We start from the raw sequence: 19,531 nt of genomic DNA, 5'->3' as shown, positions 1-19,531 counted from the left end.
GGGCAAAGGTGGAAGGAGATGAGGGAGGGAGCCATGCACATACATCTGAGGGAGGGAGCCATGCACATACATCTGAGGGAGGATTGCTCCAGGCAGAGGGAGCAGTTAAACCCAAAAGCCCTAGTCAGGAGCCTGCTTGGGGCATGTCAGGAACTGCAGGAGGAGGCCAGTATGGCTGAAGCCCCTGGAGCAGAGGGGAGAATAGCAGATGGTGAGGTTGGAGAGGGCAGACCAGAGCCTTGGTCCCACAGTCAGGAGTGTGGCTTCTCCTTGAGTGAGATGGGAGCCATTGGAGGGTTTTGCGCAGAGGCGTGACAAGATCTGACTTAAGTTTTAAAAGGATCAGGCTGAGTGAATCACTAATTGGCTGACCTTGAACAAGCAACTTAATCTCTCTGACTCATTTCTCTACCTCTTAGGGGTTACTTGGATCAAAATAGACAAAAGTTACTGGGCAGAGATATCTGGGGACATAGTTCATTCAGAACAGACCAAGTTATGGCGTGCCCTGAGCATTCGTATACAAAGTATAGACTGGATATCATAGACAATCTGATTGATGTTTTAGGAGGACACCTAACGTTACCATGGTAGGTGTTTCTAGCAGAATGCAATGGGCTGGGAAACATAAATTATTGTGCATTGCAAGAAGCTAGGTGTGGGAGAAGAGGGTCTGGATCAGGGAGTGATCACAGGAATGGTGATAAAGAGACAGATAGAAAAACCTTCATCTTTTTCTCGGTTTTCATTCCCTTTGTAGCAACTGCTCCAGGATGGGAATGATCCCGACCCCTATGTCAAGATTTACCTCCTTCCTGACCCTCAGAAAACCACTAAGAAGAAAACCAAAGTGGCCCGGAAAACCTGCAACCCCACCTACAATGAGATGGTATGTGGGGAAGGTGCTGGGTGGGGCTGGGGTTGGCCGACTGTGCCAGTTTGTAACTAAAGTTGTATTGGGACGTGGCCATTACTATTCATTTAAGTCTTGTCTGTGGCTGCTTTCATGTTGTAGCAGCTGGGTTGAGTCATCGTGACATAGATCAGAATGTATGGCATATAAAGCCTAAAATACTTCCTATTTGGCCCTTTATGTAAAAAAGTTTGCTGACACTTAGGGTAGGAATTCCACAGCTGGGGCATGGTCTGTGGGGAGGAAGAGCCTGCTGGTCCTTTGCTGATAGTGAGCAGCGGCCCCAGTGACAAGCCTTCATTTGCTTGAGCTAAGAGCAGGGGTCTTTATTTTTTTTATTATTTTTTATTTATCTATTTGGCTGTACCAGCTCTTAGTTGCAGTTGCAGCATGCATGTGGGATCTAGCTCCCTGACCAGGGGTCGAACCTGGGCCCCCTGCATTGGGAGTGTGGAGTCTTATCCACTGCGCCACCAGGGAAGTCCCCCAAGAGCAGGGTTCTTTAATTTAATCTGCATTTTTTTTTTAATCAGTCATCAATTTTATACACATCAGTGTATACATGTCAGTCCCAATCGCCCGATTCAGCACACCACCATCCCCACCCCTCCGCAGTTTTCCCCCCTTGGTGTCCATACGTTTGTTCTCTACATCTGTGTCTCAACTTCTGCCCTGCAAACTGGTTCATCTGTACTATTTTTCTAGGTTCCACATACATGCGTTAATATACAATATTTGTTTTTCTCTTTCAAGAGCAGGGTTCTTTAAAGCTTCCCTTGGGTTCTGTATGCTTTCTCTGTTCCCTCGGGCTCTGTCTGGTTGGGGAGGTAAAGTGGTCTTATGCTCAGCCACATCAGATCACACCACCACAGACTTAAGCATCTCCCCCTTCCATGTTCCCTGTCTCACTACTTCCCTCTCTTCCCAATTTTGCATTTGCAGCTGGTATATGATGGAATCCCCAAGGGAGACCTGCAGCAGCGGGAGCTACAGCTGAGTGTGCTGAGTGAGCAAGGATTCTGGGAGAACGTTCTGCTGGGGGAGGTGCACATCCGCCTGCGAGAGCTGGACCTGGCCCAGGAGAAGACCGGCTGGTTCGCACTGGGATCTCGAAGTCATGAGACCTTATGAGCCCAGCGGAGCCGTGGCCCAGGACCCCAGGCTCATGGCAGAGCCGGGGGAGAGGACTCTCCCTGCTTGACTTGTCCCTTCCTTGTGTAGGGGCAGGGCCCGTGGCAGGGCTCCCCTCTGTCCCGGCGGATCGGGCCTCCGTGGTAGGAGGCAAGGAGAGTAAAGATGCTCTCTGCTATCCGCTCCTCTGCAGACTGCGTTTGGGTTGGTTGTGATGAGCAGCCCCTTGGAGGCTGTGAGGGTGCAGCAAAGTTTTAAGTTTACCTTGTGTCAAGGGAGCAATGCCTGGTTTGAGGTGTGGGGGGGGGGGCGTAGAAGTAGCATCTGGGGGGAGGGTGGGTGGATATCTTTATTTTTATTTTTAAAAAATGAAATAGTAATGTTGTCCTGACTGGACAGGAAGCCTTGTGAGAAGGGACTTACATGTGCCTCAGAAGGCAAAGGAGCAATTAGACTTTTTGTATGATTGAGGTTCTTATTGGACTTTTCCCTAGGATTTTATTTGTTGTTTTTGCATTTCTGTCTATAGGAATTATTTGGGGAGGGGCCCAGTGGGCCCTCAGTTAGTGCCCTCCGTCTCTGAGGCAGGTCGGGAGGGACGGGGAGGGCTGCGTGTGCTGGACTGAGGCCTGCGCCACTGGGCCTTTCTGATTTTGCCTCCAAAGGAGAGCGATGTGATACCTACGTGTGTAACGAAGGGCCTTCCGTATGGAGGTCTGCAGAGGACCTGTGTTCAGGGACCTGGGCTCTTTTGGGGGGAGTTTTTCCTCTCGTCTTCCCCTAGTTTGCTAGGACTTGCCCTGAATGCTGTCTTCTACCCCTCTATTCAGCTCTTCTGGGGGTCATCTGGTCCCTGTGAATACGCCTGGGTGCTCCCCCATAGGTCTCTCCCTTCATTTTTCTCTGGTGAGATAAACTGCTGCCTCGGCCCTTAGGTTTGGTTTCACCCCAGGGTGTCTTGGCCCTAGGAATGGGCCTCTAGGCTGCAGATGCCAGCGTGGCTGGCTGTTGCGTGGTTTCTGGGAAGCTTTCCTCATCACCCACCACTCCTTTTGTTTTGCTGCTTCTCTCCCAAACTCCGTTTCTGTTACATTTTTTTAATAAGAATTTCTCTCATTCTATGGGGCCATAAACCTATTTTGTCTGGAGCCAAAGGGATGCCCCAGCTGAAGAAAAAGGGTGCGGGTGGGGGATCCCATTAAAACTGTTGTTTTTTCCAGTGATTTTCTTTGGTTGTGAGGAGGCTGGATTGAGCTGAGCTGGAAGGGAGAGACTGGGTCTCTGATCTCTTAATACTCTTCATTCCCTACCAAATGGATTTGAAATTCACTCGCACGCTTTACTCCGAAAGGTTGTCTTCCTTGAAAAAAGGAGAGACTTTGAATTTGATATTAACTTTTTAAATTGGCTGGTTGTGCCCGGTGATTGGGGAATGGAGTTAAGTGGGGATACAATGTGGACTGTCCCTCCCCAGCTCCAAGGATCAGAAATTCCCCCTTTCGCTGACTCATTCCATAACTGGAGAAAGAAGCTCCATTCGTTGAAGCCACAGAGCAGCAAGGAAGTTTAAACTTTTAAATTAAAAATGTCAAGGATAAAGCTGGCTGCTGTGGGCAGGGGTTAGGGGAGTGGAGAACAGAGGTGGAACTTCTCTAGATGAATGGACCAGAGATGTGTTACGGGCTTTTTGCCTGTAGCTCATTTTACCTTGACCCTCTATGCCCCTGTTAAAGAGGTCTGTGTACTGTACCCACTTCCCAGACGTCCTTTATCTCCTACTTTCTCTGGAATTGTATTTTCTAATAAATGATGTTTAGAAAAACAAAACTATCATTTTCAAGATTTGTTGATGTTTAAATGTTTAGATTAAAACATCTGATGTAGGACTTCCCTGGTGGCACAGTGGTTAAGAATCCGCATGCCAATGCAGGGGACACGGGTTCGATCCCTGGTCCGGGAAGATCCCACATGCTGCGGAGCAGCTAAGCCCGTGAGCCACAACTACAGAGCCTGTGCTCTAGAGCCCACGTGCCACAACTACTGAAGCCCGCGTGCCTAGAGCCCGTGCTCTGCAACAAGAGAAGTCACTGCAATGAGAAGCCCACTCACCACAACGAAGAGTAGCCCCCGCTCACCACAACTAGAGAAAGCCCTCGCGCAGCAACAAAGATCCAATGCAGCCAAAAATAAATAAATTTATAAAAAAAACAAAACAAAGAAACAAAAAAACATCTGATGTACAAGATGAAGATAATAATGATAGTAGTGTTTCTACAAATGGTAACTTTTATATGCACTGGTGTGGTGCACCAGGCATTTCACATGTGTCAGCTAAATCTTTCCTTAAAACAACTTGATCAGGTGAGTATTATCTTCCCCAGTTTACAGATGAAGGAACTGAAGCCCAGAGAGATTAAGTAATTTGCTTAAGGACATAGCCAGTTGGCCTTGGCTCTAGAATTTGAACCCAGGTTTATTTGACTCTTGAGTGTTTTAATATACATGATGTCATTTTTCATTACAACTACCCTGGAAAGTAGACATGGCTCATTTGTTAATTCTGTCAACAAACTTTTACTGTGCTTACCAGTGCTACCTGGTGGCGTGCCTCCATTCATAAAGAATACAGACCTTGGAGCTGGGCCCTGGGCCCTGTACCAGGTAACCGGCTGTGGGTTACAAAGATAAATTAAGACAGTTCTCTGCATTTAAGAAGTTTACTGCCTAGTGATATTTAACCAACCCCATTTCATAAGAGAAGAAACAACCCCTGAGATGCCATGCAACGATTACGTTGTTAGAGCAGAGCCGTAGCCCAGAACTGAACCCCAAATGGAAGCTGGAGGTGATGTTACCCTTGTTCAAGCAGTTTACCCAGAAGTTTTCAAAACTCTCCAGTTTGGAGTCATATTTTATGCTGGGAAGTTTTGTGGGGCTTCCAAGGGACTGTTAGTAATAACAGTAGTAAGTGATAACCTACCTGCTGTGTTTCTAAGTGGTTTTGAGATGTCACTGCAGTTCTGGGCAAGTCCCAATGGACCTTTTAAAAGTTAGAACTTGAAACCGGCAAGAGTCTTAGTTAAGGAAATTTCTTGGCCAAATGGGGTAGAAATCTGAACCACCTGGAGGGAGTGGGAATGAGAGAGCTGGGGAGTTGGGGGAGAGGGGATGCCCAGGGAGAAGAGAAACAAAAGAAGCCCAGGAGACTGGATTTTCTGCGTTCAAACAGCGGTGGTAAAAAGGAAGTAACTGGACTTGTTAGGATTTGGGAGCTGAAGGTTAGAATGGACTTGAAAGGTCAAAAGCGAGGCAACATTTTAAGTTGGGAGGTAATTCTGGTGCCTGGGACTTGTCTGAGGTGTCTGTCCACAACACTAATGGCCTTCTCTGGGTCAAGTGGGTACCAGGCACTGTGCCTACTAAGATGACAAAGGTGTGGATCCCATCCTCAAGGAGCTCAGAGTCCAGCTAGGGAAGTAGACATGGAAACAGATGATTTCAGTGCTGTGTCTCAGGGACAAAGGTGGAAAAGGGGAGGGGTGGGCAGGCGGAATGGGAGCTATTTGAACTGAGTTCCATCAGAACTCTGGATTTCATTCTTAGTGTGACGGGGATGCCATTACAAGGTTTTGAGAAAGGGACTGCAGCACTCTACGTTTTCGAAGATCATTCTGGCTGCTGTTTGAAGCAAGAATGGAAGCAGTAGTCTAGGAGGGGAATGAGAGTAGCATGGGGATAGTGAAAGGTAGTTAAATTCTGGATATATTTTGAAGGTAGAGCTGAAAGGATTTGCTGTTGGATTGGATGTGGGGTTGAGGGAAAGAGGAATTGAGGATGACTCGTAAGTTTAGGGCCTTGGCAACTTGACGAAAATGACTGTGGGGGCATTATGGGATGGGGAAGATGGGCTTGGTGGATCACAATTAAGAATTTTGATCATGGTAAGTTTGAGATGTCTGGACATCCAAGTAGAGAAGTAGGAGGATGGAATCCGAAGCCCAATGGAGGGGTCAGTCTGGAGTTTAGAAGTGAAGGTCAGCATTTAGTTGGCATTTAGTGCCATGGAACTGGATGAGATCACCTAGGTTAAAGAGGCTAAAAAAAAAAGGCACCGGTGACTGAGCTCTGATACAGGTCAACATTTAGAGGAAGAGGAGGAGTCACTGAAATTGTAGGGAAACCAAGGGAATGGTGTCATGGGAGTCTAAAGAAAAGTATTGTCAATATCCTAGGGCTGCTGTAACAAAGGACCACAGACTGGGTGGCTTAAACAACAGTATCACAGTTCTGGAGGCCAGAAGTCCAAGATCAAGGTGTCGGCAGTGTTGGTTCCTTCTGAGAGTTGAGAAGGAGAATCTGTTCCATGCCTTCTCCTAGCTTCTGGTGGTTTGCTGCCAATCTTTTGCATTACTTGGCTTGTAAGTACATCATCCCAGTCTCTGCCTTCATGTTCACACGGAGTTCTCCCTGTGTGTGCGCATGTGTCCAAATTTCCCCTTTGTGTAAGACATAGTCATGCTGGATTAGGGCCCACCGTAATGACCTCATCTTAATTTACAAAGACCGTATTTCTAAATAAGGTCACATTCGTAGGTACTGGGGGATTAAGACTTCAATATCTTTTAGGGGAGTGCACATCAACCCACAAGTCAGAGAACTGGATTTGGCAAAATGTTCTTAGTGATCTTGATAAGAGCTGTTTTAATGAGTGTTGCGGATGAAAGCCACATTGGAGTAGCCTGACGACAGAATAGGTGTGGAGAAAGTGGAGACTGTGAGAATAGACAATGCTTGAGAAATTTTTGCTGTAGTGGTGTAGAAACTCGGAGGTGCACGTATCCAGGAGAGGTTTTCTTTTTTTTGTTTTTTGTTTGTTTGCTTGTTTGTTTTAAGATAGGTGATATTAACTCATGTTAATGTGAGTGTTCCACCAGCTTAATGAATAGACATTGTGAAACAGTCTCAGTGTAGGAGATGCAAAGCTGCTAAGGAACTATCTAGGGGGACTTCCCTGGCAGACCAGTGGTTAAGATTCTGCGCTTGCACTGCAGGGGGTTGCAGGTTCGGTCCCTGGTCTGGGAACTAAGATCCTGCATGCCGTGCTGCCAAAAAAAAAAAAGGAACTATCCAGGAATGCCTGGCATGGATGAAATTTGTCATTACAAATAGGAAGTGAGTCAGTCAGCATGTCTGAGTGCTTTTCTCCAGCAATGGCTAGCTGCAAGGGGGTAGGCTCAGAATAAGTGGATAGTTGGGTTTCACTAGGGTTGGGGTTTTGCCAGAGAAGAATATTGGTGTAGAGCACAAGAATGAAGGGTCTTTGCAAGGGGGTAGTTTTCATACTGGACCATGGAATTCATGCTTGGGTAAGGAGGGAAGTGAAGGAGGGTGATGAATCACAAAAAAAGTGGTAATGGCAATGGTTTGGAGGTTTGGCGGGTGGGGGGCGGTGATAAGTACCTGAATAGGGATTCCAAGGCAGCGAGCTGGAAAGATAGGAGGTGGTTTCCGGAGTGTGGGATACTTGGGAAAAGATTTTGGAGGTGGTACTGACTGAAAAATGAAGTGAAAAGCTATACACCCTTTACCTCAGGCCCTGCAAAATCTTTAAAAATAAACATAATTAGCTGAGGTTTAAATTACCTTCTGCCAAAGTGCCAGTCAGCTGGCCCGTCTAAAGACTTCTTGTCTTCACCAGCACGCACACAGCCCTGGCAACACAGCGCTATCTCTGTGAACAGAGCTGCCCTCCCTCTGCCGCCTGGTTGATAGAGGGCTGCAGGAGATGGTTCACACTTTAGTTTCCTGCAGAGACTGACAAGGCAAAGTCACATATTCTTAGAGTTTTCCAGTACTTTATGATGGCATTTTTTCCCTTTAGAGCAACTTCCAAGGTACGGAAGATAAAAAGTATGTATCCAATGACTAGATGGGGAAGGAAAGGCCCATTCAAGATGTTTTAAGGAACATTTGGGGGGGAGGCCCATGGTGTTAGTGACAAAGTTGAGAGTGGAATGTAAAAGTCTTGACCATAAGGAAGATGCTATTATTTTAAAGTATTATTACGCTTCCATTCATTCAACAAACTGGCACCTATTATGTGCCAGTCAACATGCTAGGTCAGTGGTTCCTAAACTTTTTGGTCTCAGGACCCCTTCCTTTTTACACTCTTAAGAATTGTTGATGACCCCAAAGAACTTTTGCTTATGTAAATTATATCTATGGATAATTATTGTTTTAGAACTCAAACCTGAGGAATTTAAAAAATATTTGTTAATTAAAAAATAATAAACCCATTACATGTTAACATAAATAACACTCTTTTTTTTTTTTTTTTTTTTTTAAATGAATAAAATACATTTATTGTGTATGGGCATGGAAAAATGGCCATGATTATTAAATGAAACAAACCATTGCTAGAAAAATGTGTACAATGAACTCATTTAAAACATAAATAACACTCTTAATGAAAAAATATTTTTTTCAAAACAAAAATGTCTAGCAAGAAGAGTGGCATTGTTTTACATTTTTTTCCAAATGTCTTTAATATCGGGCTTTATAAAAGACATCTAGGATCTCATGTCTGCTTTTGCATTCAGTCTGTTGCCAGATCCCATATCATGTGTCCTCTAGAAGGTACATGTCCACTATATACTCATGAGAAAATGAGAGTTAAAAAGGAAAATAGGGCTTCCCTGGTGGCGCAGTGGTTAAGAATCCTCCTGCTAATGCAGGGGACACGGGTTCGAGCCCTGGTCCTGGAAGATCCCACATGCTGCGGAGCAACTAAGCCCGTGCGCCACAACTACTGAGCCCGCGGGCCTAGAGCCCGTGCTCCACCACAAGAGAAGCCACCACAATGAGAAGCCGCGCACCGCAACGAAGACCCAACACAACCAAAAATAAAAACAAATAAATTAATTAATTTTTAAAAAAAAAGGAAAATAACAGCTTAGTATTATCATGAAAATATTTTTGACCTTGAGGATCCTCTGAAAGGGTCTTAAAATGGGATCCCCAGGGGTTCCCAGAGCATACTTTGGGAACTACTGGCATACAGCCCTCAAGGAGCTGAGTCCAGCAAGGAAGAAGAACATTCACAGGGATATATAGTGTAGTGCTCTAATAGAGTATAACAATATAATTCTGACTGGGAAGTTCAGCAAAGACTTCAAGAAGGTGTTGCCATTTGAGTTGGACCTTGAAGCATGAGTAGGTATATAACAGAGGAGGTGATGGCTTTCTTGGCTGAGAAACAGCATGAATAGTGGCATGAAACAAGCTCAGTGTTCCTAGAGTATAACCTGCATGAAGGGAAGTTACTGAAGAGAAGTCTGGAAAAGTATAGTGGAAGGACAGACTGTACAGAGCCTTTATTCTGCAGGTGATGTGAAACAATTGTTAGCTGCTACATAACAAATATTAGCTGATGTTTGTGCCCCTACTCTATCTAGGGTAGGCACGATATTAGGAATTTCGTTCACTCACCAACCCACTGAAGCTTTGAGTATATAATTTGCATACTTGGATCTCTTGGTCTATTATTAAACTGACTCCTATTATTAATACATTTTTTCTGAAGTTCTGAAGTTCTTAGGATTGTAAATGAGGTATTTCCAGAGATACGGATAATAAGATAAAAAGGGGTAAACCACAGAAATCGAGGACCTCTTAGTTTCCTAGAAAGAAGTGGCTGTTCTCTGAACAGTCCCAACAAAGAGGAGCAGCTGGCCTCCTCTTGGCTCCTAAAAGATCTTACTGCTGTCCCCAGTGCTCAAAACTGCTACACTCCCTCAGTAACAGATACTTGACTTCAGAGGTGTCGATTAAAAAGTTTTAGCAGAAATAAAGAAATGGACTAAGACCAAACTCACAAGAGAGAATCAAATGTAGCAACTAAGATTATGAGACATAATTTTTTCAAAGGATAATGGTCTGTGCTTCCTTCTTTGGGTGTTGTATCCTGTGGTTCTGTGGGCTCAGGATACAAATATGACTTGAATATGACTTGAATGGGAAGTATAAAAGAGAGTAAACAGTTCTGAGGGCTCCGTTTCTTTCCTCCTCTGTGACTTCAGTTTGCCCCACCGAGGGAATTGTCTAACAGGGACACCACGTGAGAAACATGAGTTCACTTTTTTATGAGACATATGTGGGTTGGATGCTGAAAGACCTCAAAGCTAGATCCTAGGTAGAGCTAAACCGTTGGTTAGAAACCCTAAAACCGACGGGGCAGGAATGCATAATGATTCATTTTTCTTTTTTTTTTTTAATTTTTATGTTTTTGTTTATTTATTTTTGGCTGTGTTGGGTCTTCGTTTCTGTGCGAGGGCTTTCTCTAGTTGTGGCAAGTGGGGGCCACTCTTCATCGCGGTGCGCGGGCCTCTCACTATCGCGGCCTCTCTTGTTTCGGAGCACAGGCTCCAGACGCGCAGGCTCAGTAATTGTGGCTCACGGGCCCAGTTGCTCCGCGGCATGTGGGATCTTCCCAGACCAGGGCTCAAACCCGTGTCCCTTGCATTAAGCAGGCAGACTCTCAACCAGGGCGCCACCAGGGAAGCCCTCATTTTTCACTTAAGACTTATTAATCACATTACTAGTGTTAACACCAGATATGTATCTACACAGCATTTCCCAACTTTTATTATACTAAGATCTTAGGTTGATGATCTACTTAGCACTCAATAACACTGGAACCCCAGTGTTGCATAGATATATGCAAGTCTAAGATATTTGTATACACTTGGGTGTGTATTAGGCCATTAAAAGGCTTCCAGGGAATTCTCCACCTCTTTAAGCCGCACCCCTTGGCCCAAAGGGCGGGGAGGAGGGGCTGGAGGGGGGTGGAGGGGGCGGTTTCCTAGGCGACCGCCGAGCAGCAAGTGCGCACGCGTAGAGCCTGGGCCCGGCTGATGCAATCTCCCTCGCGCGAGCTGCGTCTACCGAGAGTAAGGAAGCCGACAGGGACCTGAGCGAGGCCAATCAGCGGCCACAAGGAAGAGTGCGGAAAGGACCCGCCCGCCTGATCCTGCGAGTGACGTTCGGCGGCCCTGAGCTGGTGGCGTAGCCGTCCGCCATCCTTCGTCTCGTCCGCTTGCCTGGAGGCGTCCTGCCTCGGCGCTGGCCCTGCGGCCATTTTGAGCTTCGCTTCCACCCGCCCGCCGGCCCAGCCCTTCCGGGGTCGCTTAGCTGAGGGGCTTTTCCACGGTCCGTCTCTCCTGGCAAGTCGCCGCCGCCGCCTCCGCGGAAGGGCTCCTATCTATGGTGGAGAGGGCTGGAGAGGACTAGGACACCTCCTTTCCGCCAGGATGGATGTCGCCTCGGCCGCCGCGTCCTGTGTCCGCCGTTCCGGACTGTGGTCTGCCGCCCGCGGCCGAAGCCGCTCTCCTCTGTGGCTCTTCTGTTGGCCCGGGGATCGGCCTGGGGCATCAACTCCGCCGCTGGGCAAGGCTGAGACTCTGTAGGCCTTTTGGAGTCCCTCCCGGCCGCCCGCCGCTGAGCTCCGCGTTCCTCCCTGAGAGACTGCCGAGAACGCGGAGATGGAGCCGGCAGACGGATCGCGGGAACGGGCCGCCCCGCTGGCGGACTCCCGGTTCCGGCTGCCCTTCTTCTTCCCTCGGCGCTCGCGACCAGGCACTTCCAAGTTCCCCGCACCTCCTGCCTCGGAACACTCCGGGGATCTCAAACTGGCTTCTTGTCCCCCGCCGGAGGCTCGGCGCAGCTCGTGGATGCAGGTGCTTTCCCAACTCTTCGCGCCGCTCCCCGGCTTGCTTCAGAAGCTGCTGATCTGGAGCCAGCTTTTCGGTGGGATGATTCCGACCAGATGGCTAGATTTTGCTGGAGGCTACAGCGTGCTGAGAGCCCTGAGGGCCCGGGAGGAACCCGCCGCCCCCACGGCGCCGAAATCTCTGAGTTCGCTGCGGCTCGACCCCTCGGCTGACGCGGCCGCCGTTCCCCTCGATTGGCTAGAGGAGGGCATCCACTGGCAGTGCTCGTCCCCAGATCTAGAATTGGAACTTAAAGCCAGGGGAGGAACTTTGGACTCCGCAGCCCACGCTTTTCTCCTAGAGCAGCAGCTGTGGGGAGTGGAGCTCCAAGCCAGTCTGTTCTCCGGCCGGGAACTTGGCCCTTCGCCCTCCGGGCCTCTCAACGTTCAGCGCTTAAGCAATGCCAACGTCGTCTCCTATTTGCTGAACCCCTCCTATCTGGACTGCCTGCCCCGGGTAGAGCTGAGCTATCAGAGCAGCGTTGGAAGTGGCGAGCTGGTCGATTTCCAGGCGCTGAGCTCAGAGAGCGGCTGCCTGGATGAGGTCCCGTCTCATCCCCAGCCGCTCAACGCGGAGATGGTTCGCGTCTCGTGGCAGGGATGTGCGCCTCTCTCTAGAGAAGGGCTGCCCGAAATCCACCATCTTCGCATGAAGCGGCTGGAATTCCTTCAGCAGGCCAGCAAGGGCCAAGCGTTACCCACCCCTGACCAAGATCATGGCTACCACAGCCTGGAGGAGGAGCACAGCCTGCTCCGGATGGATCTGAAGCACCGCAGAGATAGTGCAACACAGTGTGTTCCCGCTGCTGGAGCCGTTCCCGGAACCGCTCAGGAACCCACTGAGGAGAAAATAGAATTGTTGACTAAAGAGGTTCCCCTTGCTCTGGAAAGACAGGGCACCTCGGAAGGCTGTCTATCTTGTGAGGTTCCTACGGAGCAGGAGCCTGGAGAGGACCAAACAAGTGTAGTTGACTCCTCAGACATAGACGATGACCTTCCCACTTCTGCCAGACCAGCCTGTAGCAACAAATTGATAGATTACATTTTGGGAGGTGCAGCCAGTGACCTGGAAACAAGTTCTGATTCAGAAGGTGAGGATTGGGATGAAGACGCTGAGGATGATGGTTTTGATAGCGATAGCTCACTCTCAGAATCAGACCTTGAACAAGACTCAGAAGGGCTCCACCTTTGGAACTCTTTCTATAGTGTCGATCCTTATAACCCCCAAAACTTCACAGCAACAATTCAGACTGCTGCCAAAATTCTTCCCAGAGACCCTTCTGGCTCAGAGACGGATTTGTCTGACAAGTCTAATCTAGAAAATCCTCCCCGGACTGCAAGCCTTCCTGAGTCTCCTGACCGTAATTCTGGAGAAGAAGATGACTGGGAATCTAGTGCAGATGAAGCAGAGAGTCTCAAACTGTGGAACTCTTTCTGTAATTCCGATGACCCCTACAACCTTCTAAATTTTAAGGCTCCTTTTCAAACATCAGGGAAAAATTGGGAAGGCTGTCGTGACTCAGAGAGGCCATCTGAGTCTATTGTGGCCATTTCTGAGTGTCACACCTTACTTTCCTGTAAGGTGCAACTGTCAGGGAGCCGAGAAAGTGAATGTCCAGACTTGGTACAGGGTGGGGTTCTTTCTGGAGAAAGACACACACACATCCAGAGAAAAAAGGTTTGTTTCTTTCTTTTAACATGCCTGATAATTTGTATTGCCTGTTCTGATGTGGTTAAGGATATCAGCATGACTTTCCTGGAGGCATAACAGTGCATATTTTTGAGGAAGGACTGCAAGCTCTTATACTTGGATTGAGAAATGAGCTTCCCCCCCACCCCCCACTTCCCTCATTAGAGTGTTATTCCTGTCTGAATTGAAGGTGCCATTGTATAGATGTTAGCTGGAAGGTGCTGTTTTCTTTTGGATTGGCAGCTCTGGACTGTTTTCCTCCAAGCTTCAACTTTTCACTTTTTTTTTAAGAAACAAAAATTAAACCTTGTGTGTACACGATTTAATTCTAGAGATTGAGAAGATCCTATTATAGCCATAGAGTTTTAAATGGTAATAAATGTGGTGTTTGCAGACACTTAGTGTTGTAGTTACATGATAACAGTGTCTTCGTTCCTGTCCGTTAGAACCCAAAGGGATGATGGTACCAAGTAGCAAGTCATATTTGTCTGGTTGTTTGCCATGAAAGAAAATACTAATTTCAATATTAAAAACTTTTGGACATTTGGGATTTTAATTGACAGTCAAAAACAATACAGAAAATAGTGTTGCTTTTTCTTGAGAAAGCAGTACTAGTTATTATTGGCCAGCTGCAGGTTAATAATCATTTGTAACAATGATGGTCACTTATTTGGTTTTCTTGAGTAGTTGCTTCCTATTCCCAGGCTAGTCTTAAAACTTCACGGAGCATTTTATTTTACTCTTTCAACACATTGTCAAGTTAACCTTATTTTGGGAGTCTTTTGAATTGCTTTTTTTTCTCTATTGTTTATTCAGCTGAAGTTATTAATTGGAGAGAGATCCCCCCAAACACACAGGGTATCTTTTATTGTGAAGGGAAAGTTTCTTCAGTTACCTTTACTTATATTTGGAAAGAGAAAGGTGTAGGTAAATTATTATTGACCTCAGATTCTGCAGCATCAAAGTTTCAAGTGGAAAGAACCATCCACTGGCTCCAAATGACCAGCTTAATACTTTGAAACTCTTCCAGGGGTAGAAGATGTCCCTAAATGGTGGTAATCTTATGTCTTAGCCATAGAAGCAGAATAAGGCATATTAAAAATTAAATTTCAGTTTACACTTTTGTGAATGCTGTCATCAAAGAGTTTTCCTCTATATTTTTAAAGGGTCCCTGACAAAATGACCTATTTAGTGAATAGGTAAGAAGCGAAGTGGGGCAATGGAAGGAGCACTTGGCACCTGGAGACCTTTGTTCCCCACTCCTGAGTAGTTAGGGCCAAGAGATTTGGGAAGACAGCCAGAGCTAGGAAGTAACTTGACCTCTCATGGCTTTGATTCACTTATTTATCTTATGGAAGTAATAATAATAATAATAACTATTGTATGAATTATTGCACGGTTTAAATGAGGTGAGTAGATAAAACTCACAGTTAGTTGCTTTGCCTTTAAAATGGTAGCTCTTTCTTGTTCAGGGACCTCAGGCCAATCTCATGCCTCCTTTTAGCTTGCTCATTGAATAAGACTGAGATGAGTCAAGGAGATGTGTCTCAACTATTACTATGAACTAGAAGCAACATTTGTAAAAGATTATGTCTGAGATATGGTAAAATTATTTATAGCCTTTGACTACATGCCATTCTTTAGGTATATGGGAATAATGGATAGAGCCTACTTCTTAGAATAAGGCTTTCAGATCTGGGAGTTTAAAATGCTTTGCGTCATGGCATAACATGATGCAGATTGTGGAGCCAGACTCAGGGTTTGAATCCTTATTGCATGCATAGAGGCTGTGTGATTTGAACAGGTCAGTTAACCTACCTACCTTGGTTTCCTTATCTGTACAATGGAGATGATAGTAATACATACCCTATAGGGTTGATAGGATGATTAAGTGAGATAAAAATTGCCAAGTACTTTGAAAAGAGCCTGGCATATGATAACCACTATATAAATGTTTGTTGTTGTTATTTATCTTGGTGACACAATGAATGAGTAACACTAGAATGCAATATCTTTTAAGGTATTACATACCTACTAATTGTCCTCGGGGGCATTCCTTGGCCTGATGTAAAGGGAATGAAAGTAGTAGGTCACAGTGGGATTAGCTGATGTAACTATTGAACGTATTTTAAAACAAGTTTTTACTTTTGGTGTTTGATATCTTAAAAAGAAACTTCTATATTAGAAATTAAGTAGGGATTAAAAGGGACTGTCACTCTTACATGTGATCATGTATATTGTAATATTCTCAATTTCATGTATATGTAGTGATAGCGTATTGAGGAGGAATACAAAGAGGGTTTTTATCTTAACTACAGTCTCTCTTATAGTAACATAACTTTAAAGATATGTTAATTTTACTGCAGTTTGTTTACTAAGTAACTCTCTTCTGTATTCTTATTACAAAAGTAATAATATAAGAATAATACTACATATTTATGATTCAAGAATTGGAAAGCACTGAAAAGTGAAATTTTTTTTTGGAAAAAGGAAGAATAGAAATAAGTCATGATCTTGTTAAAGCTTTTGTGTTGTAATAAAAGCATTGACTCCAGGAATATATTTCTGAAATATTTTGTTTGGAAACATTTGTCATTTGGAAGAGTATCACAGAATTGATTTCCCTAAGGATTAAAAAAAGTAAAGATTAATAACATCAGAAGAATTTCACTTACCCATCTGGATTCATTTTTAACACCAAAACTAGGAGGGGGTAGTCTGGGGTTGACTGGATAATGGATGGGGGATGGGACTCTGGGTGTTTTGTGTGTGTGTGTGTGTGTGTGTGTGTGTGTTGTGTGAGAGAGAGAGAAGGAGAAAGAAAGGAATTAAAGGGACATTTGCCCACTGTTTTATTCAGGTGTCATCTAGTCAGTTAGAACCCTTCCTTTCCTCCCTCCCTCCCTTCCTTCCTCCCTTCATTCCTTCCTTTTGCTTCTGTTATATTTGAGATTAAAATTAGTCTATATCTTTATAGGTAACCTTCCTTGAAGAAGTTACTGAGTATTATATAAGTGGTGATGAGGATCGAAAAGGACCATGGGAAGAATTTGCACGGGATGGATGCAGGTTCCAGAAACGAATTCAAGAAACAGAAGACGCTATTGGATACTGCTTGACATTTGAGCACAGAGAAAAAATGTTTAATAGACTCCAGGAAATGTGCTTCAAAGGACTTAATGTTTTCGAGCAATGTTAAGATGATGTGACAGCCTCTGGCCCTAGCAAACACTACCTCTTACTTGAGAGGTTTCTTTTAAAAACAAAAATTGGCAGCTGTCCTTTGACTTTTTTCTTAGAGGATATGCAACTTGGATCCAGTGACCTAATTTAATATGTTTTTTTTTGCAATATATCCCACTCAGAAATGTACAGGTTTGAAGCCAAGACCTGAAAATGAAGGATGAGACGGTGTGATTTCTAATCCTCCTTTTTTGTTTAGTTGGATTTGTTTTTGAATGTTGTTTGCTTGCTGAAGTGAAAAAGGGACCTCTTATGGTGTAGTTTTGCACTTTGAAAACTTATTTTCTTGGGAAACAATATTTATAGGGTTCGAAGCCCATTTTTCATTCTAATTTAAATTACGTGTACCTGTCTAAAAACTTTGGGCTCTTTTTTCCCCCCGAACATTCTGAAATTAATGGGCTGTTATGTTTTCTCTATATATTTTTTTATTTCAGTAATTTGGCCCTTCTACTTCAAGGCTAAGAAAATAATCTTGTATGTACTACCAACTTAAAGTACATTATCTTGTGTCATTGTGGTTTTTTTTTCTTTCTAAAAATGACTGGTTGAAAATGTGTGGTGGGTTTTTATTTCTGGATTAAGCTCTACCTAGGATATTTCCAAGGACTGTCACAAAACCTATATGTGCAGTACTTTCTGTTACTTTGGGAAAGCTGCATATTTCTGCCAAATTTTAACATCTGATATACTTAATTTCTGTGCAAACTCTTTTTTGAAGAAGATTCTGTATATGTTATTATAGTTCCCACTTGGGTGGTTCTTTGTGTCTTCAACAGGTAGAAATTGTTGTAAAAGACAGCAGAAGTAATAATTGCATCATAGTTGCTTTTAAATTTAAAAGCTTAAAATTTTCCTAGGAAGAAGATAGGAGACATCTCAGAGCAGTTTGGTCTTGTTGTATGTGCTCTCAAAAGAAAACCAGTGTTATTAATATCATGCCTCAGCACCGTCACTTTTAAAACCTGTCAGGATGGCACTGTGAACTTGGAAATGGGCAGTTCTTAATTTTCCAGTTTGAAATGTAAAATGTAGACTTCAGTCAATATCCAAGTTTATGGTGTTCTCCTTTTTTAATAGTGAGAGAAGTAATGGCAAGACCTATAGTTTCAGGAAAGAACTATAGATTTAACAAATAGAAAGTCTTAATATCTTCAACCCAAAGTTTACTTTTGTTTTTTTTTCCACTTGAAAAAAGGCGGTATCTTTAATAAACAAAAGTGACAATGTTCATTTTCCAAAGCAAACTACAAACAAAAAAAAAAAAAAAAAAAACTACAAAGAAATGAGATTTTCCAGATTTACCTTGACCAAAGTTTACTTTTGAATCAAAGTTTCTGCAGTGACTGATTGTGTTTGGTTTATTTAGCTAGTTCTACATGGTGTGCATTTGTTAGGTTGAGGGAATGTTAACCAACTCCTTAATGGTCTATTTTTATTTCATGTGCCTCCTATCACAGGTAATGGAAAACATGAATAGAATAGATGACCTCTTAATTTTGAAGTTGTTCCAGAGTGGGGACAAATTTTTCATCAGAAGTGTTTGCAGGGTTACTACCTCAGTTTATAATCTACCTGGTCATTATTTTATTTGTTTGGTTTGCTCTAAGAACTGCCTCTAGTGTTAATATGTATATATATGTGTATATATATATTCATACGTAAACACACTGAGAGTACAAGTAAAAGTCAGTTTTTTGCAGAGCCCTTCTTCAATGTGGTTTGTGCCCCTGCATTTTAGGTAATCACAGGGAATGCATTTATAGAGTCTGGTATAACACCATGGAAATAAGCTAAGTTTCAAACACCAGCTGTGTCAGTTGGAAAGAAGGTGTCACTTGCCTTGAAAAGAAAACTTTGAAAATGTGTAGGCATTCTTTTAAAACCAGACTGAAGTATACTGTTTTCAGAGACTTAGGTTGTGTTTTGTGTTTCTGAAATCTTGCACCTCTGCATATATGAAAATAATGGGATATCTTTACATTTACTGGATTTTGGAGAATTGTTCCCTTGAGATTCCAGCCTCACTACCAAATACGTAAAAGCTTGGTGAAGAGTTCTCGCATTTACTACCCTCCTTTAAAAGAAGTGATCAGGTGGTGATAAGGACAAAAGGGACCATTTTAAAGTTGGACAAGGGAAGAAACAGAATTCTTACCAGTTTCCTTCCGATTCTAGTTGCTGGAACAAAGTTAAACCTTCAGTCTTAAAATCCTTGGAAGTTTTAACTGAACATTTTACACACCTAAAAGTCTTGCAACGGTGCTTTAAGTATCAATGTAGCATATGAAAGGCTTTGTACAGACAAGTAAAATTTCCTTTTCTGAGTGTTCAAATGTGATAACACCATCTCGTCATCTTTAACTTGAAATCAAAACTATCAGATTTTATTTTTTTATAATTTAAGGAAGGTGAAGTTAGGGGACTAGAAGACATCTAAATTGGCTTCTACAGATCCAATGATTTAAATGTAACCAGTTTGTTGGGACTTTATAGCTAAAATTATATTTGTGTATATAACTGTTAGCTAATCTGTAAATTGTAATAAATATATTTGCAATTATTAAATGTTACAAGATATTTTGGTTCAATTTTATATTGTATTTTACATTATTTTCAGTATTACTGAGCAGGATTTCCAGAATTAAATCAGGTGTTTTTGTAGAAGCACTGTAAACTTCAAAGGTGCTGCACAAATTTATGTGGTTTGAAAAGGTTATGTGACATGGAAATTACACCACACCTAACTGAAGCAGAAGGAATGGTAAGGGGATAAATATTATAATTG

The 19,531-nt window shown here is 43.8% G+C and overlaps 2 protein-coding genes across 7 annotated transcripts in view; both read left to right on the top strand.

Moving 5' to 3' along the window:
* The window catches only part of PIK3C2B (phosphatidylinositol-4-phosphate 3-kinase catalytic subunit type 2 beta), a 59,324-nt gene extending 56,984 nt beyond the window's left edge, over nucleotides 1-2,340 (top strand). For all 6 annotated transcript variants that reach the window (XM_059939997.1, XM_059939968.1, XM_059939978.1 and 3 more), the window contains 2 exons: nucleotides 761-889; nucleotides 1,856-2,340. In XM_059939997.1, coding sequence (XP_059795980.1) covers nucleotides 761-889; nucleotides 1,856-2,044 — 318 coding nt within the window. In that variant the 3' untranslated portion in view covers nucleotides 2,045-2,340. The remainder of the gene's footprint in view (nucleotides 1-760; nucleotides 890-1,855) is intronic.
* An 8,625-nt stretch (nucleotides 2,341-10,965) lies between these two features.
* On the top strand, nucleotides 10,966-19,311 carry PPP1R15B (protein phosphatase 1 regulatory subunit 15B). The gene is made up of 2 exons (XM_059939955.1): nucleotides 10,966-13,488; nucleotides 16,478-19,311. The coding sequence occupies exons 1-2, from the start codon at nucleotides 11,584-11,586 to the stop codon at nucleotides 16,697-16,699; spliced, it is 2,127 nt and encodes a 708-aa protein (XP_059795938.1). The 5' UTR covers nucleotides 10,966-11,583; the 3' UTR covers nucleotides 16,700-19,311.
* Nucleotides 19,312-19,531: the final 220 nt, after the last annotated feature.

The sequence above is a fragment of the Balaenoptera ricei genome, chromosome 1 (genome assembly GCF_028023285.1).
Source record: "Balaenoptera ricei isolate mBalRic1 chromosome 1, mBalRic1.hap2, whole genome shotgun sequence".
Classification (NCBI taxonomy): domain Eukaryota; kingdom Metazoa; phylum Chordata; class Mammalia; order Artiodactyla; family Balaenopteridae; genus Balaenoptera; species Balaenoptera ricei.
Note: the sequence above shows the minus strand (reverse complement) of the source record. Positions and strands in the feature narration are given on the sequence as shown.